Source organism: Catharus ustulatus, chromosome 5, assembly GCF_009819885.2.
Source record: "Catharus ustulatus isolate bCatUst1 chromosome 5, bCatUst1.pri.v2, whole genome shotgun sequence".
NCBI classification, from domain to species: Eukaryota; Metazoa; Chordata; class Aves; order Passeriformes; family Turdidae; genus Catharus; species Catharus ustulatus.
In genome coordinates this window covers 53,557,484-53,578,686 of record NC_046225.1, presented here as the reverse complement: position 1 = coordinate 53,578,686, position 21,203 = coordinate 53,557,484, and the positions used below count along the sequence as shown (strand labels likewise).

The 21,203-nt window shown below is 35.7% G+C and overlaps 1 protein-coding gene across 1 annotated transcript in view; it reads right to left on the bottom strand.

Moving 5' to 3' along the window:
* The window catches only part of ARAP2 (ArfGAP with RhoGAP domain, ankyrin repeat and PH domain 2), a 117,128-nt gene extending 101,814 nt beyond the window's left edge, over positions 1-15,314 (bottom strand). Inside the window, exons 1-5 of the mRNA XM_033061133.2 lie at positions 15,184-15,314; positions 14,247-14,312; positions 8,614-9,641; positions 2,443-2,513; positions 1,431-1,510 (exon numbers count right to left, since the gene is read on the bottom strand). Coding sequence (XP_032917024.1) covers positions 1,431-1,510; positions 2,443-2,513; positions 8,614-9,470 — 1,008 coding nt within the window. The 5' untranslated portion in view covers positions 9,471-9,641; positions 14,247-14,312; positions 15,184-15,314. The remainder of the gene's footprint in view (positions 1-1,430; positions 1,511-2,442; positions 2,514-8,613; positions 9,642-14,246; positions 14,313-15,183) is intronic.
* Positions 15,315-21,203: the final 5,889 nt, after the last annotated feature.

Sequence of the window (21,203 nt, the reverse complement as noted above, 5' to 3'; positions counted from 1 at the left end):
AACCATTTCAATGAAATGTACAGAATAATGCCAAGAAATAATAAGAGAGCTAGGAAACTTCTAGAAAATCAGCTTAAACCATTGAAATAACGACAAAGAAGTTAAATTCTGAATTTTTAAAGACATGGGCACAGACAACAATAACTAGTACAGACAAGACATTGCATTCAAGGAAAGAAAATGAACACTCAAAGTCAGTTTTGCATGCACACAACAAGAACAAGTAAAAAAGAGAAGGTATGATTTTATGTGTACTGTGTTAAAAGGTCAACAACAACAAAAAAACATAGTATACTTCCCAAAGAAAGTATGCATCAAAAAGAGATTACTTTTATTCCTATAGAACTACTGTCATTAGAAGATGAAATTTGAACCAATTACTTTTATTGATCAATTCTTAAGAAATTAGTATGGGGGAAAGAAAAACCTTAGACATCCATTTGAGTAGTTTTTATTTTAGTCAATAGTTTACCACTGTTTAAAAATGAAACATTAGATTGAAGACCAGGACAGAAGAACTTTCTGTTATCTTTAATTCTGTGGCTTGAGACTGGCTGGAAAAAGTATAAGTAATCACATGACCAACACTTTCTGGTCTGCTCCCTGCTGAGACAGAATCAGGAGCTGGAAATTCATGGCATTTGGCAGATGCCCCACTAAGCTAATTTGCCTCCCATATCTCCCTCCACGTGATTCAGAAGTCTGTCCACATGTCATCTGTGCATTCACACCATCAACTAAACCCCAACAAAAACGTTCACTTCAGAGAATCCTAAAAGAAAAGTGACTTTCTGGGTATACAGCAAATTTAGGAGATGCATGAAAAATATGCAAGAATTAAAAAGTCCTGAGAACTTTCAGAGAACTTTCATATATAGGAATTGAAAAAGGGTATGGTGAAATGTGACCATCATATCACCCAACCTAAGGTGCAAGTTGCTTTCACAGGATATGCAAAAGTCTGTGCAGAGATGCCCAATCTCGAGCTGCAATTCTCAGATGAGAAAAAAGCCACTTTTACCCTTCTTAGTAAATTCTAACAGTTTCAAATTTAAACAGTTTAACCTCAATTATGCACAAAGGATTGTTCCTGAGAGCATAAATATGGCAGTTCTGGCCACTGGGGTAAAAAAACAAAAAATCAGTTATCTGTCCTATGTGGGTTTAAACGAAGGAAAAAAGAAACAACCAAAACACATACTGCAGCTTCTTATGACTATTGAACATACAAAGTGTCTCTCTTAAGATTACCAAAAGTCATTCGTCCTCATATATTTACATTATAATCCCTTTGCATATAATTAAAAAGACAGAAAAAATACAGGCAACTAAGAGCACAAAATAAAACAAACAATTATGGCCAGTATGAAATACCTAGCATGAAGAATAAAGTGAAGGCAGACTATATACATTCTAGCTTCTCAACTTACTTGAGTATCTTTAGTGTTGTCACAAATAAAGGTTTCCCCATATGGAGAGATAACAGGTGGCTTTTCTTCCATGAAATTATCTTAAAACAAATATAAATAAATAAATAATTACAGTCACACAGTTCTGTACTATGAGTCACAAATACCCTGCTAAAGTCATAATTAAATCAACAAGGGACACAGATTTTTCAGCTTGTAATTTCTCTTTCCTTCCCAGAAAAAACTTTGAGGAACAAGGAACAATGTCCTATTTCTACCTGAACTCCAGATACCTTCTTTTCACCATAGACATTATCACTATTATTATGTAATTTGAATATAACTTGCATACAGGCCTTTTCTTCTTTCCTACCCTGCATCAAGTTAAAATAAAAAACCTTCAGTTGTCTAGTCTAAGAAGCAATAGTTCCAAAATGTTCTTTATTCTTACTTTTAAAAAATAATAAAAATAAACCACCACACAATTCTTTTGTGGAAGTCTTCATTTTGTCACCAAGTATTTGCTGAAAATAAATATACATAACTTCAAATGAGGCATATTTTTCAAATACGAAAGAAGTTTCCATCTGACTGCACAAGACTTCTAAACGCTTCAGTACACTACTTAATACAATAAATTTCCTGTTCTTTCCTGGAGCCATGAGCACTTATAAACAAATTAAGCAGCATTAGTCAGGAATACACTCCTTATATCTTTCAAGAAGTTAACTCTGCTTAAAAAATTCTGGATCTAATATTAGAAACTTAAAACACTAGCCTAAAAAAAAAATATATTAAAATAAATGGGGCTTAAAGATAGATTTCCTAGTTTTTACTTTATTTGGTCATAATAAAAAATTAGTAAAAATGCAGAAGTGATTAAATACTCTGCTATCACATAAATCAACTCTTCTAGATCATTGAGATGCCCAATATTTTTTAAAATATGTAAGTAATGCTTATTTTAGACAACAGGTCCAAGGTTTATTTTTCCTTAATATTCAAGATGCAAATATCAGCATGCTTAACTCACTGTTTTGTGAAATTTGCCTCCCAGTGCAAGAAATATTTACAACGTCCATATTTCTTCTTCTCTGAAGGGAACTTGAACAAAACAAAGCAGAGAATTAAAACATTAATTGAAATTTCCCAGCAAATAGGCAAAACCATTCCATGTAGTTAAACATAATTATATACAAATATAGAGACAATAGATTTTAAACCCTGGGAAATTTTATTATTTGTTTTAAAAGCTGCACAACACTGAACACTTCTCTGATCTTAGCAGACATACCAAAATCGGCAGGGGAGAGGCGGGGGAGGGTGTTAGTTGTGAATTGACCTTAAAAGCATTTAGATTTCTTAAAGAATGGAGATCCCAGAGTTTTCCCCAAACTCTTCCAAGTGGATGTACTATGAAAATCCACTTTAACATTAAACTCACATGGGGCCTGAGAATCCAGCCAAAATATTACTGTAAAGTTTTGATTTTCTAAGGTGAATTATTTCCCCCCACAAAGTTTTAAAACCAAGAGGCAAACGGCATTGCACTGCAACTGCCTGTGACAACCCTTACACATTTTACACATGGGTAACAACATATCTCTGTGCACAGCAGAAAAATTATTTTATTAGCAGTGTGCTGGCCCCATGTATTAGAGTAATTTCAAGTATACTGCAATATTATTGCAATCATTAATATTTCAGGCCAAGACATCTTTATAATCAGAACATGGAAGAAAAATGTGTGAATTAGAGAATTTCTAACCCACATACACTAGTCCAGCGGTCTGTATTAGAGGTCTTTTCAGTCAAGTCCTGAATTTCCCCATTAACATAAATGGCAATTTTTCCTCTTAATTTCATTTTCTTTGCTTAAAATAAGAGTACTAAAGGTTCTCGTGCATCATTATAGAATATTCTGAGGTTGCTAAATGTCATGTAAGAACCTTTTCGGTTTTCCTAACAGTTTGTGGGTTCTCCGTCCTTTAATGCCAAAGGTAATTATCTTCTACTAAAAATATCAATCTCCTAACTTTTGTTTCCCCATTTAACATATTGAGAAACTTTATTATTTTAAGATAAGCTACATTTAGAACTTCAGACCTACTGTCCCATGAAGTTCAACTTGAATTGCTCCTAACTACAAAATTGTTTCTTCGTGACAGAAGGCAGGCATTCATGAACTACTATTTTACATAGTTTTTACTCCACACCTAAATCTGCCTCAAAAATTTTATTTGATTAAATTCAAGATAGAAGCCACACCTTTTAAAATTACTTGACATTTCAAACATTATCCAGGTTACATAAACTAAGTTCCCCAATGATTACTTTATAGAATACTGGGTTTAGAAAACATAGGGTGACTTTGGCCAGTGAAAGTGGATCATGGCCTAGTTCCCATATATAATTGCCTGAGTCATAATTACAATAAATACCCAGGAAATACTTTAAAAGTCTGTGTTTCATCAGACATTTTACTAAAATTCATGTAGTTACACCTTTTGAACCTCCATTAGCAAACTAATTTCATGCGTTTGTATGAAGCAAATTTTAAAGAACTTAATATGTTTAAATGCAAACAAAACCTAACCTAGTATATTTCAACACAGATCAGATTTTTTGTTGTTAGGTTGGTATCTTTTGAAGGGTATTAGCAGCATTAAACTAAACTAAGACTTACAGATAAACAGCTTTGACTTGAAGAGCTTTTAAAAATATGGAGGTATTCCTTATGTAAAACAGTGAGTCATTTGCTTAGTTTCAAGGTGAATAGATAATTTCACCAGGTCATGAAAAATAACAAGTGAGTTTAAAAAAAAAATCCCAAGAAAACAAAACAAACAAAAAAAACCAACAAAAAAGAAACAAACTAAAAAAATACCCACACACAAAATACCCCCCCACTTTTCTTTTAAAATCCATGTACTTTTCAGGACTTGCGTATTCTTTTTGATCATGTACCTACACTTATGTATACATGGCACAAAATCCTGCTAAAAAGCAAACTATAGTCTTTTATTTCAGCATTTAAAAATACAACCTCACTTTTGGAAAGCAAATTTCTAACTTATGCAAATTAAAAACTGCCTTAAGATACAAAATAAATGAAATGAGCTCACATTGAATATCTGTTTGAAAGATTATGTGTCAAAAACCAAAGTGTAAGCTATAAAATGATAATAATTTGTGAATGCTTAATAGAATAGTAAGCTAGTTGTTGTACAAATTAAACACCTGGATTAAAAGAGAGAAAAATATTAAAGATGTTTCTTGGAGGAAAAAAATTTTAACAAATCTTACAACTATATTAATCTATGACTTTTTCTTAGTCATTTCAGAAAGTAAATACTTCTCATCAATTTTTTTCAATTTAAAAATTAAGTACACCTCAAACAAAGAAGATTGACGATATTCTTTATTTTGCTCTTTAATGGAAGCATAAGGTGCGCCAATTTTTCAAAGATAGAATAATAATTTCAACTATTGTTCAATGTTGATTTAGTAACAACTGTGGTGATTAAGACTCCCTGTTTTCATATATTAAGAGTACCGGATGCAGCTCAGGCTGCATACACTTCTCTAGCACCCCATTTTATGCATAAACAGGATGAAAGGATGTGATGAGGCAGTGACAGATCTTGCTAAATGCTGAGAAACTGGAAAGCAAAAACACAGAACTTTGTACCAAGCTGGTTTATTCAACATATTCCAGTCACCTTGGAAATACAGCGAGGGAAGGAGGTCAGTGCAAGCAGTCAGTGCCTGAAAGTCTTTACTGGCATTCATCTGCTGAGTGTTTTAAATGAAAGAAGCTTTTGTTTTCAAACTCATTCAAGACATGTTTTCTTTTCTATCTATCTCAAGACGCAACCCTCCCATAATGCAAACACATCAAAACTGCTCTAGCATGCTGTGTTAAATCTTTGGGGTTCATGGACTCCCAGCAGAGGTAAAGTTAATAGTGATACTTCAGCACAGGAAAAGAGAGGGAGTAGCTCCTATCTTCTAAAAAATTCATTTTGTGTCGAAGAACACGGTAGAGATACAAAGCAACACCAGCTTGGCACCTCATTAGCAATCTTGACCACTTGTACGTTAAGAAATGGAGTATAAAGGACATCAGCACCAAGCAAGAAATTCCAGCTACAGGATCTGCCAACTGCAGAAAACAAATGGTGCCTGCTAGGGCCAAGCACCACTATCTATCTCACTTATTTATATCTTCCCCCATATGCAGGATGTTGCCCAGACTTTTGGTCTACTTTTTCTTATTTCTCTTAATAAAGAATCAGAACAATGCCACTACTGCACAATACAAGAAACAAAGATGGTTGACATGAAAAAATCTAAAAAATTATAGAATTCATCAGTCTAAAATTTTATCTGCATATTATGCTGCATAAAAATCGGATCCAACATGTTATAAATCTGTTCAGTTTTTTGTTTGAACAGATTGCTTCCCAGAATGATGCAATGGTAACTATTCCACCCAAGAGTGACTGCTGGTTGATCCAAAGTATCTAAAGCCTCTAAAACAGTTTCAAAATCTTGTCCTAAAGACACATTAGTGGTTTGTTCCATCCACTGCAATACTTTCACTATTTTGTCCTACAAAACCCTTCAATTTTTCACATTGTGATTTAAACACCTTTTGACTGATCTTTACTAATTCTTTAACAACAAAGAGTTCATGATGATATGATAAGGAAAAGTCTAGCTGAAAATAATCTAGCATAACTACACATCAATACCGAGCAACAAAAACCAGCACTAAAATCTGCGCAGTAACTCCACTATTAAGAAAATAGTGCAATTGTCATTTTTTCTTTTTTTCTTTTATTTCTTTTTTAAATACTGCGCCCAAAAACACTACAGCAGTGCCACATTCTAGTGTCATAATTCAGAAAAGAAATAAACCCAAAATATTTTCAACTTCTAAAATGCTATGGTGTTTTTCCAGATGCCAGCATGTTTTGTTACAGGCAAAAGCCAGGAGCAGAAGTTAGACATGGGGAAGCAAGGGAGATAAGTGCATTATTAATAATAAAAAATGACATGGTCACAGCCCTACTATGGGGGCACTAGGAGACCCACTGTATGAATTTTTTGTGCTGAAGGCATACAGGAGGTGATGAGAAAAGTATTCCTTGCATAAAAATTTAATGGTTTATATCCGCAAATGATTAGAAGGAAATGCTGAGTTTCCCAGATTTCAGCAGGATTTCTCTGCCTCTATGGAACAGTCTATATACAACACAGTAAAGATATAAACAACATCTGTCAATAAGGCCAGTTGAGGTTGTTTGTCTATAAAATTCTGTGAGAATCTCTCCTGAGGTTAAAGATGTCTGCACAATGCCATTTTAAAGTTCTGTATTAGTTCTCTGCCCCTATGAAAAGGTTGTCAGAAAGGTTATCAAGAATGTTTCTGCGAACTTTAAGTTCTACTGTGAAGTTCTTGTTTAATCTTGATCTGACAGACAGACTGGTCCCTCAGGATTTCAATATTGCTATAACTGGAGCATAAAGACCAAGAAAAGATACTGGACCTCACAAATCAAAATGGTAGGTAATGAAGTTAGTGACCCAGTCACATATCAACCACTAGCAGACTGGGATCTGGAGGATTTACTCCAATGGTGGGAAGACTACAAATGCAGCATATTCTCTCAACTGGATGATAGTTTCTCAAAAGACAGTGAGAGTACTCTTTTTGTATGTAGTTATTATTTTCTAGGTTAAGAATCCCATTTCGTATCAGCATGAATAACTTTATTAAATGAAGTAGAGATAATCACTCTACAAAAGTTAACATAAATCTGCTGCTTACTGAAAGACATGTATACTTAATTTTTTTTGTAATTTAGAAGACACCAATGAAGCAGTTTTTAAAGGTACACAAAAAAAACACTAATTGTTGCAAAGAATCTTTGCCTCTCCACCTGTTCAAACAACTGTATTACAAGATTAATTTTGACATCTTTCAGTAATCTAAAAAAACTTATAAATGCTGGGAAACCCCTGCATTTAGAGCATGTATAAACTCGATGAGGTTTCTAACTGCTGAAAAACTCAAGATAAATACACAACACTCTTAGACATGTCCCTTCCAGGCACAGCTTGTGGTAAAAAAAAAAAAAAAAAGAAAATGCAACCTAATGATTTGGATATGGTTACACCAACAAAACTTTGCACATGCCTTTGCTAAATTTTTCTTCTGTTTAAGACACTTAGCCAGCATGACAACTAAAACTTACTTAATAGATCCAAAAATATTACAAATTAACCTGTGTGGAGACACTTTTTGCATACAAACTGTAATATTATATAGTGATTAAGTAAATATTCAGTGCCTCTTAATTTTAACATTCCAACAGTTATACTTTTAATAAGATAGATCTTGAATAAAGTCCCAACAGCAGATATTTTTCTCAATATTCTGTCATATTTTTCCAAGACAAGTCTTGGTACAAGTTGTACAAGCCTACAACAACTAATGTTTATTCACAAAAATAAGTGCCAATAAGTGGATTCTAATTATGAACTCAACCATTTTGAAGGAAGAAAAACAGTCACATCACTTGAATACTTAGAAACAAATCAAAGATTCCATAAACTCTGAAAACCTTTCACATCGATCATCTTTTTTCCTCCTTTTCCACTGCTGTTTTCCCCTGTTGAAATGTCTCAAAAATATCTTTATACTAGAAATATCATTAAATGATAAGGTTTTTGTTGTTATGAGACCACCAGCAGAAGTCAACACATAATATGAATAAATTATTGCCTTCATTCGCCAAAGCTAACAATTAAATGGCTACCAGTTCAGAAAGCCAAAAGCCATCTTGAAGTATGTTCTTGCTTATGCTTTATATAGCTGCTTTTAAGAGTTATAGCTAAAGCAATAAAGAGTACTTTCTTTGTTAATACACAGATGCAGAGAAAATTGGGGAGGTTATAAGGACATACTGTTCTAAAATTTCCCTTTACACTCTCAATTTTGTTTTTAAATTACATTGAAGTTTAATCCTTTTTCAATGAAATTTAGCAACTTTTACATCAGATCCAGTGTGTTTACTGTTCAGATTTAAAAAATCCACCAAAAAAACCATAAAAAGATTTAAAAAAAAATCAAGAAACCCCAGACTGTTAGTCCTACCATGACAGTAATTTCTCATTAGTAATGAACAGCAATTACCTTGATGAAGCTTGAACTTTACTTGATTCAGGAATTTCTGGTACAGGTCGATGCCTTAAGATAAAAGATCGGCTTGGAAATACTTTCATGCAGTTTGCCGTACAGGAATCATACAAGTCATTGTCTATCATTTCTCCTTTAAACTTATAGAATGGAGAATCTGGTTTACTATCAGATAAACCACCCTCATCCACAAACCTCTGCTGTTTGTTTTCTTTGCATTTTGTCTCGCATGAACGAACAAATGAAGGAGGATCACGGAACACCAAAGGGCCAGTCAAGTGCTCATCAGCTTGGTATGCAGTAGCTTCTGTCAGTGATGCATTTGGCTGAGTATTCGTCTTGATATTTCTACTGTGACTGACAGCTTCTAGTATGCTGTCTGAATTCTGGTATAAACTGGAAAAATCCAAATTTGTAAAGCTATCATCATTTGCCGCCATCGAGCTTTGCTCTGCAAGCTCAAACTTTTCCTTATTGACACAAGATTTTTTAAGAAGTTGTTCTGATGATGTCGCAGGTATCAAGCCAGTCCCATCTACACTTGAACTGCTCACAGGAGATTCCTGATCTGAGGATGAATATTGCTTCTCTTCTAAACCTTTCAAGTCTTTGAATTTTAGATTTTCACAGAAAAGAGAATTTCCTGGAATTTCCAAAAGATTTTCTAACTGCTTAAGAATCCTTCTGCGATGCCCTGTAGGCAACACTCCCATCTGCTGAAGCACACTATTATTCATTCCCACACAATCCATCACAGTGTTATAGCCATACTTTTTAAAGTTAGGAAGATACTGTGCAAGGTTAATGTTGACCAAAAATTCCTCAATATCAGTGTCATTGCTTGTAGATGACATGACTTAATTCCATATATTGCCCCACACAGTCATGTAGAAATAGTCAGGCTGCATGCATGTTCACTAGCCAGAAAACTCTCTCAAATTTGGTGTCCACCAGCCAGCAGAAAACATCAGTTTCCTCACGACAGCTCTTCAAGTTTCTTCAGTTCAAACCGATTTTTTTATAGACTGCAAACAGATGGAAAAGAAAAAGAAAATTACTTGAACCTCACAATTACCTTGAATAAAATTGTGAAAGACTCCTTGTCCCTTGAACAGTAATATATTTTAATTGTTCGCATACAATAATTTCAACAATGGTAAACACATCCTTTTATCACAGCCTATATTAAAAAAATAGCAAAATCAAAGTCCCAGCACAAATAACACATTCTTTAAACACATATTCCTAGTAGTTAAACATTGAGAAGAGCAGCTAAGAGATGAACAACAGTACTTGGATATCAGGAAGAGGAGTTATCCAAGACCACAACAGGAACCTAAAGCTTTTCTATTTCCACACTAGCACCAATAAATTATGGAACAAGGCTTCTACTCCCTTACCTTACAATCTCAAAATCTTTTCAGCATATAAACACTCTTGCAATTGAACAAAGGAAAAATTACTCTCTAGAGTAATAGAGTACTCTCTATGTGATCTATGCATTCAAGTATTCTTCAACTAAGAATCCAACTGAACAAGTGCTATCCTCAATAACATGCTTTGCAACAGTCAGCCCTTCAAGCAAACTGCAGGAACACGGGAAACAGGTAACCAGCATCTCAACTCTGACAAGAAAGCAGTTTTCCCTTGGCCACAAAGAGAAAAGGCATGAATCCATAGGCAAGTTCTGGCTGTCAATGAGTTTTTCCTTAGTATCTTTCAACTTAGTTCTTACACTTCAGATTTCATCTATTTGAGTTATTCTTTCTTTCAGGGCCATATCTAAATTTGCAATTTACAAAATCCAGACGCTACTCTTCTGAAGGTGTTTGAAACAGCCTGAAATAATATTTCTTCAAAGAAGGTTTAAGATCAGCAACACTCAACAGGTTTTTTCACCTCTCTCCTTCTGCATAAAGAGTAATTTGGCCTTAGGGAAACCTGCTGAGCGTAGCAGCTGTCCTGGCATGCAGGTACTAGCCTTAAGCAGTCTGGAAAAGAAATAACAGCTTCAGTGGAAAAGCATTAAGATTTAAGTAACATTTAGAAAGAGGAGAAATCTTACGCCCAGAATTTGTCTGTGGTAGTAGGCATTGATACCTAATTCTTCAAAGTACTTAATGACAAAAAATACAGCACTTACGAATCTAGAACTGAAGCTTAAAACATTGCCTACATTTTTACTGTATCAGTTCTTAAATAAAGGATAAACCCGCTTCCTATAAGATTCCTCCAACGTCTTTGGAATATCTGTCATTATTCAGAAAGGTAGTAATAATTAAATAACTATTTATGCACGTCCTCACTACACAAAGCCACATATAGATAACTCTGAATTTAAAATAATGTACTGCATGAAGCACAGCAGTTATCACTGCTATTGGTAATTGTACTTTATTATGATTATTAAATAAATTATTACGTAACTACCTCAATCACTGGACTTGTTTTCTTGCAAAATTTTGTAAATATCTTCATTACTACCACACTTTCATAAAGTGGTAATCAAAACCAAAGAAAAAACTAGATTCTTCATGCTTACACCATGTAAACATGTATGTGACATAAAAATAAGAGAAAAAAGAGATGAGTAAACCTACATTTTTCTGAAAGATTTAAAAATCAACATAGCATACTTACTATAAATGTTCCTTCATTTAAAATAAATAATTGGATTCCCTCTAGTCTCTAGTTTCATTTTTCTGGATGTACTTTTACCAGCTTTGATCACTACCCACAAGTCTGAGAAGTGACTTATGTTGAATATTAAATTGATACAATTAAAACCTTTTAGAGAGATAACTCCATAGGTCAATCAGATATCAACCTCTCAAGAGAGATTAACTTTATTATGGAGTTAACCGTCAATTAAAGATCCCCAAGTAATTTAAATTCAAAAAGCCTTGGATTGATCGGAACTGATTAACAATCCACTTTCGTATTTACTTTTGTCCCATCCTGACCTGCATGATTATATAAACTGTCATCATTCCTTTAAAAATTTGAAAACTCAGCATTTACTCAAAATTTTCATAGCAGCCTCCAGTTATAAACAATAAAATTCAACAGTATGTCATCTACCCTTCTCTAAACCCTGGAAAATATCAATGTATATTCTCTTAACTAGTTGAATATATATTCTCAGATTCTGAGTACAGAATGAAAAAAATTAATACAGAAATTACTTTCTGGGAAAAAAATATCAGAGAGGTACTGTTTGGGCCAGAAAACAGTCTTTCAGATACCCAGTCATTAAATAAAAAACACAATCAGACTGCAAACAAAAGGGGGAAAAAAGAAAAAAACAAACAAACAAACAAAAAACATCAAACATCAAAAAACAACAACCAAACCACACACATATTCAAGTATACAAAGCCCCTACAGTATATGCATATCAGTCTCAGGCTTTTAAAGTTGCAGTTTCAAAGCTGCAGTTGCAGCTGGTTATTTCAGCCATTTCCATCATCCTTGACAGTTCTGGGTTTCATGGTAGCATTTGGTTATTTTTTCCCTAAGGTGTTACTGTTCATTTTCAGAAAGCATCATTTTCTCAATCCCTCCACCTTCCCTAATAACAAAAAACTCACCTGGGAAAGTAGCTTCAGATATATATATATCTATATGTTATATAAAAACATATAGATTTATATTCACACATTCTCTTCTCTCTTCTCTATCTTAATACTGTTTTTTCTACATGCGATAGCTTTGCCTACACCTTATTTGGGAACATCTCCAGTTGTTACTTCAGGAACTCAAACAGCCATGAGTTATCAGCTATTTGGATTCTAACCCATCTTTGTATAAACCACCTACCAATGCAAAGGTTTACCTAGCAGAGAACAAACTTTGCTTCCAAATCTGTAAGAATGGTTACATTTTGCTGTGTATTTTATGAACAAAGCACGTAGCAGAGGAAGGAAGTAACTGCTTGCTGAGAAGACATTTTGACCACAAAATCCCAACAGTGCCAGAAGATAAAGCCCAAGACACTTTCTGTTTCTGTAGTTGTCTATCAGTATAGCTATCAGTATATCCATCAAGATTTCTGAAGATAGGCTACAGACCTAGCCTAGCTATGCAACTAGTTAAATACCACAAAGATCACATATTGTGGGTCTAAGCAAAAGGTTATACTGACAACTGGTTTGGTTTCATTACTTATACAAAGATCAAACAAAGAGCTAAACATACTGGTGAGTGTTTTGCAGGTTAAAACACAAATATGTTCATCTTCTTAAAATATTTTATAAGGTTTGAACCCAAGAAATATACAGAAATGCAGAAGTTAAGGACCACCTTACTCAATACATTACTCTGTTTTGATATGATTGTTAGCAATTTAAAAAATAATTTAATCTCCTCCTTAGCTTTGATTGCAAAGTAAGTCATAATAAACCCTAAAGAATGTACGGTACTAGAAATGGAGTGTCTTATTCACATTTGTACAAATACTTTCATTCTCTTTCACATCCATATTTCTACCACTACAAATTCAGCATTTGTAAACGACATTAGTGCACATGGTTGCATACATTCCATAACATAAATCTCCTCTCAGAAGCAAGGCAAAATAGATTTTTCCTACTTAGAAATAAATAGGAAAAAAAAAAAAAAAACACCAACAAAGGAACAAAAATAAAACTGCAAGGGGAATTTGAATTTGTTTAAATAAAATTAATTCTTGTTTTAATGTTATATTCTCCTAAGTGGCGTAGCCAAGACAAAAATCACCATTCTCAACATGGTTACTAAAAACAGGAAAATGCTATAATGGTTATTTAAAAAAAAATTAAAAATCAAACCTCTTGGAAGACACCTGACCATTCTATTTTATCAAAATAGGGACAAAACAAAACACCTAAACTGCTATGCGAAAAAGGCAATATAAGGAAAATCATTTCGGCTTTACTTCTAAGCAAAAAGTTTCAGCAGGGGATGAATTGCAATGTGTGCTGCACATCTGTAGCCTTCTATGGGATCATCCAACTTTCTTTCACAGAAGATGTTTCTCACACTTCTTTACAAACTGATTGTCAATTTCTTCCTTTTCCCATCTTATGGAAGGGACTTAAACAAGGAGTGGCAACAAAAACTCAGAGTGACATAACAGTTCTTTTCTTTTACTAAAAGCAACAGCTAAATAGCACCAAAAAAAAAATGGTAATTCTAACTCTCAGAACCCTTCCTCCCATGGAGGGTAAGCACCTGTATCTAGCATTCTGGAAAGCTATAGCTCCTAATTTTAAAATTCTTTCTTCCTATGATTTTAAATTGAAAAGTCTTGAAGATAAAATTGACAGGGAGACACAAAAATCTTTGTTGAAGCAAGCAAGCAATCCAAATTTTAATAATGAGATGTGTGAACAGTAGGTTATAGGTGAACTCAAGTGAGACTAGGTTTTTTTTTTTCTTTTTTTAATTTCAATATGGATACAAGCCTGAAGAAACTGTCAAACCTTTAAAAGTACATCGCAAGATCATCACACTGTGAGCAATCAGTTCAACAAACACAAGCAAGTTCAGGCTTGCTCCCAACTTCTGCTAAACCACATACTAGATAAAGATCCTAATAAATATGTTAAAAAAATTTAAAAAGCAAAATAAAACAGTACAACAGGTCTTACCATGGAGCGGAATGAAATCTGCAAGTAGTGAATTTCACCTTCACATTGTAATTGACTCCATACAAACTGACAAGATTAACATAGAAAACACTGTAAATAAAAGATCTTTTCCAAAACATACATTATACAATCAGCATATTGATTGCTTAAAAAAAAACAAAAGAAACATTCCGATAGAACTATTGCCTTTACCAATACAAGGAAGTTACTAAACATAGGTCAACCTAGTGGATAATTACAAAATAACTTTAATTACACCCTCTGTCAAATTGTCTTTTTTTTTTTCTTTTTTTTTTTTTTTTTTATTTCAAAGCACTTGCCTTCCAGAAAAAGGTTCGGCAACCTTCGTTACCTCGGAGTCAAACCTCATACTGCAAGAAATTCCAGTGGAACAACTTGCAGAGTCGCTGGAGTAAGGAACTGCATGGCATGAATAAGCTAACTGAAGGTGGAATTGGAACTTTGGGAAGTTGCTGTGGCCAAACTCGGGTGCTGGACCCTTCACTTCGTATTCTCGATCCAGGACATACTACAGCTTCTTTGACTTTCTTAAATTTTCTGATAAAATTTCCACGTATATAATGGCAGCTAACACGAGGTCTGTTCGTGTCTGACTTCACAAAAACAACTCATAGAGTAAATAAACACACAGTAGTAAAGCACAGCTCTTTAGCATGACATCTAAATATAAATCGTTAAAACAATTGAAGCTACAAAGAACAGGGAGAGCAATACACGCCTAATTTCCTCCCTGCCTACCTGTGTTTCTCCCCGATCCCCGCTCGGTGTCCGTCGCCCCTGCAGGACATGTCCCGTCCCACCCACTGTGCGCTCTCCGTAGCTTTCCCAGCGCGGGACTGCCTGCCGGCGGCTCCGGGAGCTGCAGCATCATCCCGGCCCTGCCCAAGCCCCGCACACCCCGCCGAGCCCGCCTTACCTCCGGCAAAAGCCAGCGGCTCCCGGGGACAGGGAGGCGGAGGAAGAAAGCGCAGGGCTTTAGATCGCTTCAACTTTCAGTTCTCCTCCCCGCTCGCTCGCTCACTTTCTTGGTGGCTTTCTCCCCTTCCTTCCTTCCTGCCTGGCTGGCTGCACACCCCACCCCACCCACCCCCGCGCCGCTCCCCGGCAGGCCGCGCCCGCCGCGCTCCCTCCCTGCCGCGGGAGGCGGCCGCACCTTGGCGCGCCCAGCGCCGCGGCTCGGGGCGGGCTGGCCGGGCCGCATGGTTCCTCGGGGCCACTGGGGAACCCACAGGCAGGCTTCGGCTCCGCGCTGCTGTGTGCCCCAGCGCATCGCCTCACAGAGCCCCGCGCTGCCCAGCCCGGGCCGAGAGGCGGCGAGGCTCCCCCTCCTGCCCGGCCAGCGAGGGGCCCGGCGCCGCCTCTGGCACCGCGCTGAGGGCAGGCGCTCCGGCCGCCGCAGCAGGACGGCCTGCCGACAGGCACACTCCTACATCACTGGCTTAAAACAAACTAGGACTTTCCAGGAATTCCCCAATTCTTGGAAGTGCCCCATGTCTGTGAACTGTGTCAGATAAAACCAGCATTTTGTTACACAAAACGATACAGAAAGTACTTTAATGTAGCCCATTGGTGGACATGCACATCTTTTGCTTGAAGTGTCAGTTCTCATCTTTTCTTATTTAATCCAAGGAGGTTTCGGAGCGTTTACAGTGTTGCAGCTGAAGCCTGAGGTCTGCCGCTCACCCTACTGAAGTGAAACAGACGCAAAGATGTAGTGAGAAAAAAAGGCCAATTATTAAAGCACAAATTTAGGAGCAAGCAAACCTGGGTTCTTTTTAAGACTACTTCCTACACACTAAATATAGCCTTGCTAAATAGCCTTACTAATAGAGGGGCTGAAAAAAATGTTGGTGACATGGTACTAGAGTGAGGTTTCAGGATCACAATTTTGAATACAAACAGCTCCTCCACTCTCCAAGTTTCAGTCAAAACTTCCAGACTAGAAGTTTGCAGTTCAGTATTACAGCACCAATTCCACCAGTGCCCAAGCACTTCTGAAAATCCAGCCGCAAGTTCTAATTGTTAGATACGTAATTATCTGTGTGCCAAAAGAAATGCAGTTAATTTTACCTCCTAAACTTTTATTATGCAAGCAAAGTTTTGGATTTGCCTTTTTTTTTACAATCTAAAGAAATTTATTGTGTTCTCGTTTGTCTTTTTATTAATGCTTTTACAGTGTCTATTTCAGACAAGGAATTGTCATTCCCAGTTACTTGCTAAGGGGCTGTTTTGTTTCCAAACCAAGTGAGTGCACAGATGTGATTCAGGTAAATACACTAACACCCTTTTCTGTCATAGCCTTTCTGGATTGTAACCCAGTGACTCACAGAGTCATCTGATCACAGATTTGCCTAACATTTCCAGCTAAGCCTAGCTTCCTTTCAGAACAATAGGAATGCCAATGAATACTGACTTTGAAAAGGAATTTTTACCACAATAACTTAAACTATTTAAAAGATTCAGGCCCTATAAACAACAAAAGATTGGCCTCCTTTGCAAGGCTTGCCTCACCATGCAAAAATTCAGTTAATTAGCAGTTTGTGGTGGGCTAGAATTTCTTTCTCCTCAAGTCTAAGGGTATGGTCCTTGATAAATACCCTTGAACTCTTTTCTCTGTCAAGAAGTTTCCAAATCCTTCTATAAAGCCCACTTTTCTTCCTCTTCCAGGGACCCACGTGATTTGCCCATGTCACTAGGCAGTGGCAGAGACTATAGATAACGGTCCACTCAGCATCTGTCTTTTAAAAACAGGTGTCAGACCCTCATATCGAACTCACTCAAAGAGATTGCCCTCAGCACACTTATACCTGTAGTGGCATCTTCCTTCAGAGCACAGCATGACACTGCACCCTGACACGCTGTGTCTCAGCCAGAGTTTTACTTACTTGCTTTGACCACAGTACTGGATCACAGGAACTGAAATAATTTTTTTCAGTGTGTTTTTTGGGAGACGGCAAGAAAGGAGAGAAATGAGCATTAAACACATACCCAATTGTGCTTGCTTTTTTCTTGTTTGCATTATGTCCAGAAAAATTACAATATACACAAGATCATTTTAAGTCACGTTGTACTGTTAGGGGTTATGGGGTTTTTCTTGACATTTTTGTATGTCTAAATTACATTGTCAGTACCACACAAACCCATATGATGTTCCATTCTTTGCTAGAAATAAAGTAGTATAATTTGATATATGGTGTTTAACTCTTCTTTAGAAATCAAATAGCATAATATATCATCTTTCAAGAAAGCTCTCAAGTCTCTAATTTATCTACAGCATATAATTCTCTGATGAGCATGGAATGGCAGCTAACACTACGTAAAAAAAGAAGTCTTACAAAAATCTAGCAGGAAATTGCATCCTGCTAATTTTGGTGTAATTCAGATATGACATAAGGAAGAGTATTACTCTAAAACTTGTTGGTAAGACAGAGTTTTGAAGAATCTGCTGATAGACCTGAAAACTGCAGAGGTTTTGTTATCTGATAACTTCCTTTGAGTTTCTATGTTGCTGTCATGAATTAGTGATAGATAGGCAGGTGTTTTTAGCAGATCAAGACAAAATTTCAGTCTATAAATTAATTATAAATAGGAGCTGAATGACTTCTGCTATATTCTCTGAAAGATATTAGGACTTTTGTATCCTAAAATATGTTTAATGATATAGGACGGTCATTCACAGTAAACATGCCAAGAATACCTTCCAGCTCATATTTATCATTACAAAATCCTTTTAAAAGTCTATTTTCCAGTGATTGATAGTGACCTGATTTTTTTGTTTGTTTTGTTTTGTTTTGTTTTTAACAACATAAGAATAACCCTGTAAGTCTGTGTTTAAGTAAAGATGGAATAATATAATCAAATTGTACATGAACTAATCCTTAGGATATATTTATATCCCAGATTTCTATATGTGGTTTGTCATATGTCAGAATAGATGTTTGCCAAATTTCTTCTTGTTCATTAAGCTTATAATGAAACTGATTCCACCTAGTCAGATATTTTCCAAATTCAAATATTGTAATTTTTAGTTGTGTATATTTTTAAAACCACAGATCAGTTCTACTTGCTGCATATTTATTCTATTTAAGAACTCCAAATCCAGCTGCACAAACAGCCAATTGATAAGATAAAATAGGGGAAACAACTGCTACTCCTTCCTTTATGGGTGGCTTACAAGTAGCTCTGATATTTACATGAAGTTTGTCATCTATCTAAAAATACACAGGAGACCTGAGTTTGTTTGTGACTTTTAATAAGACTATTTCACTTCTCCTGGGAAAACAAACAAACAACCCACGTATTCTTATTGAACAGTCCAAGCAAGGTTTAAGTTCTAAACTTGTTCTTCTGTGATTGCTTCCGTCTCATTTGCTCCTCTTCAAAGCAGAGGTAATAAAATTCATCCACCAGTCTCCTCAAGGTGTTGAGAAGGTTGAATATTTAGATTTTGAAGCTTATGAAGCATCATAAGAAATGAAATGTTAGCTACACCTCAATCAACCATTAGGTGAATATCTAGGCCTTTTATGATTTGAGTCTCATTATTACTGTTGTAGTATAACAGTGGTGTTATTGTTAATAAAATATCAGGAAAACAGACCTTGGAAATTAAATAATGCATTACAGTTTTCATAAGCAGTGTTCTATCATGAGGTAATATTTTTCACTCAGGGTAAGACAAAATGATACAAAGCTTCAGAAAAATGATAGGACTGCAGACAAGAATAATCACAAGAGTTAAATTCAGTTTTTGCATTTTCTGTCAACAGTTTATGTGTCCTTGGAATTCCTCTCATCCACTTACTCAGTTACTTTTGTATGTCATACTGAATACCAGCCTCCATTTTTACTCAGACAAACCTGTAAGCCAGTTTGACCCATACCCCATATTTAATATTTTAATAGTCAGTTTGATTTCCAGGAAGCTTTGTAAGATAGCTCCCTGTGCGATATGATGGATTTTTAAATTATCATTTTATAATCTATTAATGTAATTTTATACAAGTATGATAACACAATTATATTCCGTTTTTGCCATCTTCTTTTAATGGCTGTAAGTTTGACCTTAATGCAGTCTATGTTTTGTTAAAACTACTGATGGACTCATGATGTAGTCCCTTTAGCTATTTTGATATTGATATATGACTTTTGACATAAATGTGTAAAAGTGTAAAGTTTTTTCCTTTATGAATTCTGGTGACAGTTAAGTCCGAATAATTTTTTTTGCATACATATTGTACATAGCACTCAACTGCACATGCAAAACTCTCTCAAGAAGTTATTGGATTAATTGATATTAGATTAATTGACATACTCTTAATTATCATAGAACTACTTGTAAACCAACAGTAAAATTTGCTCTAATTAGCACCTCTCATATAGTGGGTATGGCTGATTTCACTTTCAACACAAGTCTGCAAAGATAGCAATTTGAAATACATTCCTGGGACAGTGTGAGGTTCTAGAAAGTTAAGAAGGTTCTATCTGCTGTCTTTTGCCAAAGCATATGATACTGGACAGGCACTTGCCTGGACTAACCCACTCCAAGTTCTGTCCTAGACCTGCACCCAAACTTCTGGACACAGCTCTATGGGCTGCTGATCCCCCACTTCCCTATGTATTGGTACATGTATTAACCGACATAGCTGAGAATTGAATATTTATTTATACAGCTTGAGTGCACAAGCCTAGAAATGAAAGCAGACAATTTATTCTAGCAATGCAAGGGAGTTAAGCTCCTGCTGTAAATGAAAGGTTTCTTGTTGCTGACTAGGGTTTCTCCAAGAAATCTATCACTAGAAAATCTAAATCTTGTGACTTTAATGCATTTTCTCAGAGCACCTGTGTTCCAAGTGGGACTTTATTCTAGCACTTCTGTCTCTCATTTATGTTTAAATGTTTTCAAGCTTTTTTGAATACAAAAGCATCTTCAAAGCATGTGGCGTGTTCAGGGGTTTTTTATTTTTCTGCTGTTACTCTGATTTAGGGGATTTGGTTGCCTTGACATAGTTTTCTGTCATCTTTGAGAAGTTTAATGGAGCATTCTTTAACTCACTTGAAAATAAATCCCTCTGAGGAAATTTCCTGCACATCAAAGTGCTAAATTTTACCCCATATTTATCTTTGCACAGTTCATTGAATTGTAATGAATCACACATCATTAAGATTTTATCTCCACAGCATTGGCTTATTCGAATTCAACAGAAACCACATTTGACACTTTTAACAATGCTATTAGATTTAAAGGTCACCATTTCAGACACTTCCTTCCTTCATTTTACTTGTTGCTTAAGCAAATTTGTCATGAAAAGTAACAAAATATAATAGACATCACAGAACTATTTCTAGAGCAAAAAAATTCCATTGTACAATCACAGCTGAAATTGTCTGTAGTTAAATACAATTTCACACTGTTATTTAGGTCTGATGAAACACATTATCATAAAATCATAGAATTGTGGAATGGCCAGAGCCGGAAGGGACTTCAAAGATCACCTAGTCCCAACCCCTTGCCGTGGGCAGGGACACTTTCACCAGACCAGGTTGCTCAGAGCTCCATCCAAACTGGCATTGAAGAATTCCAGGGAGTGTTCTCTGGAATAACTTCTCTGGACAGCCTGTTCTGTCTCTTCTGTTTTCTCTTTTCCACACTGCTCTCTGCCCAACCAAAGAAAGCAACTCATGATAGCTGACTCACTTCACAACATTCTGATACTATCAAAGGTGCTAAACTGGAAGCTTACTGTACAAATAGCACTTCAATAGAAAACTCAAAGTGAAGATACCCATCTGTCCATGAATGATTTCTTGTAAAGTTACTAGTATAAGTTAGAAGCTCAGTAGTATCAAGTCTTTGAAGTTTTACTGCATACATCCTATTTCACGAACAGTTTCCTTAGTTTTCTGTCTCTTTTCTAAGTAGCAAATTGAGCAACA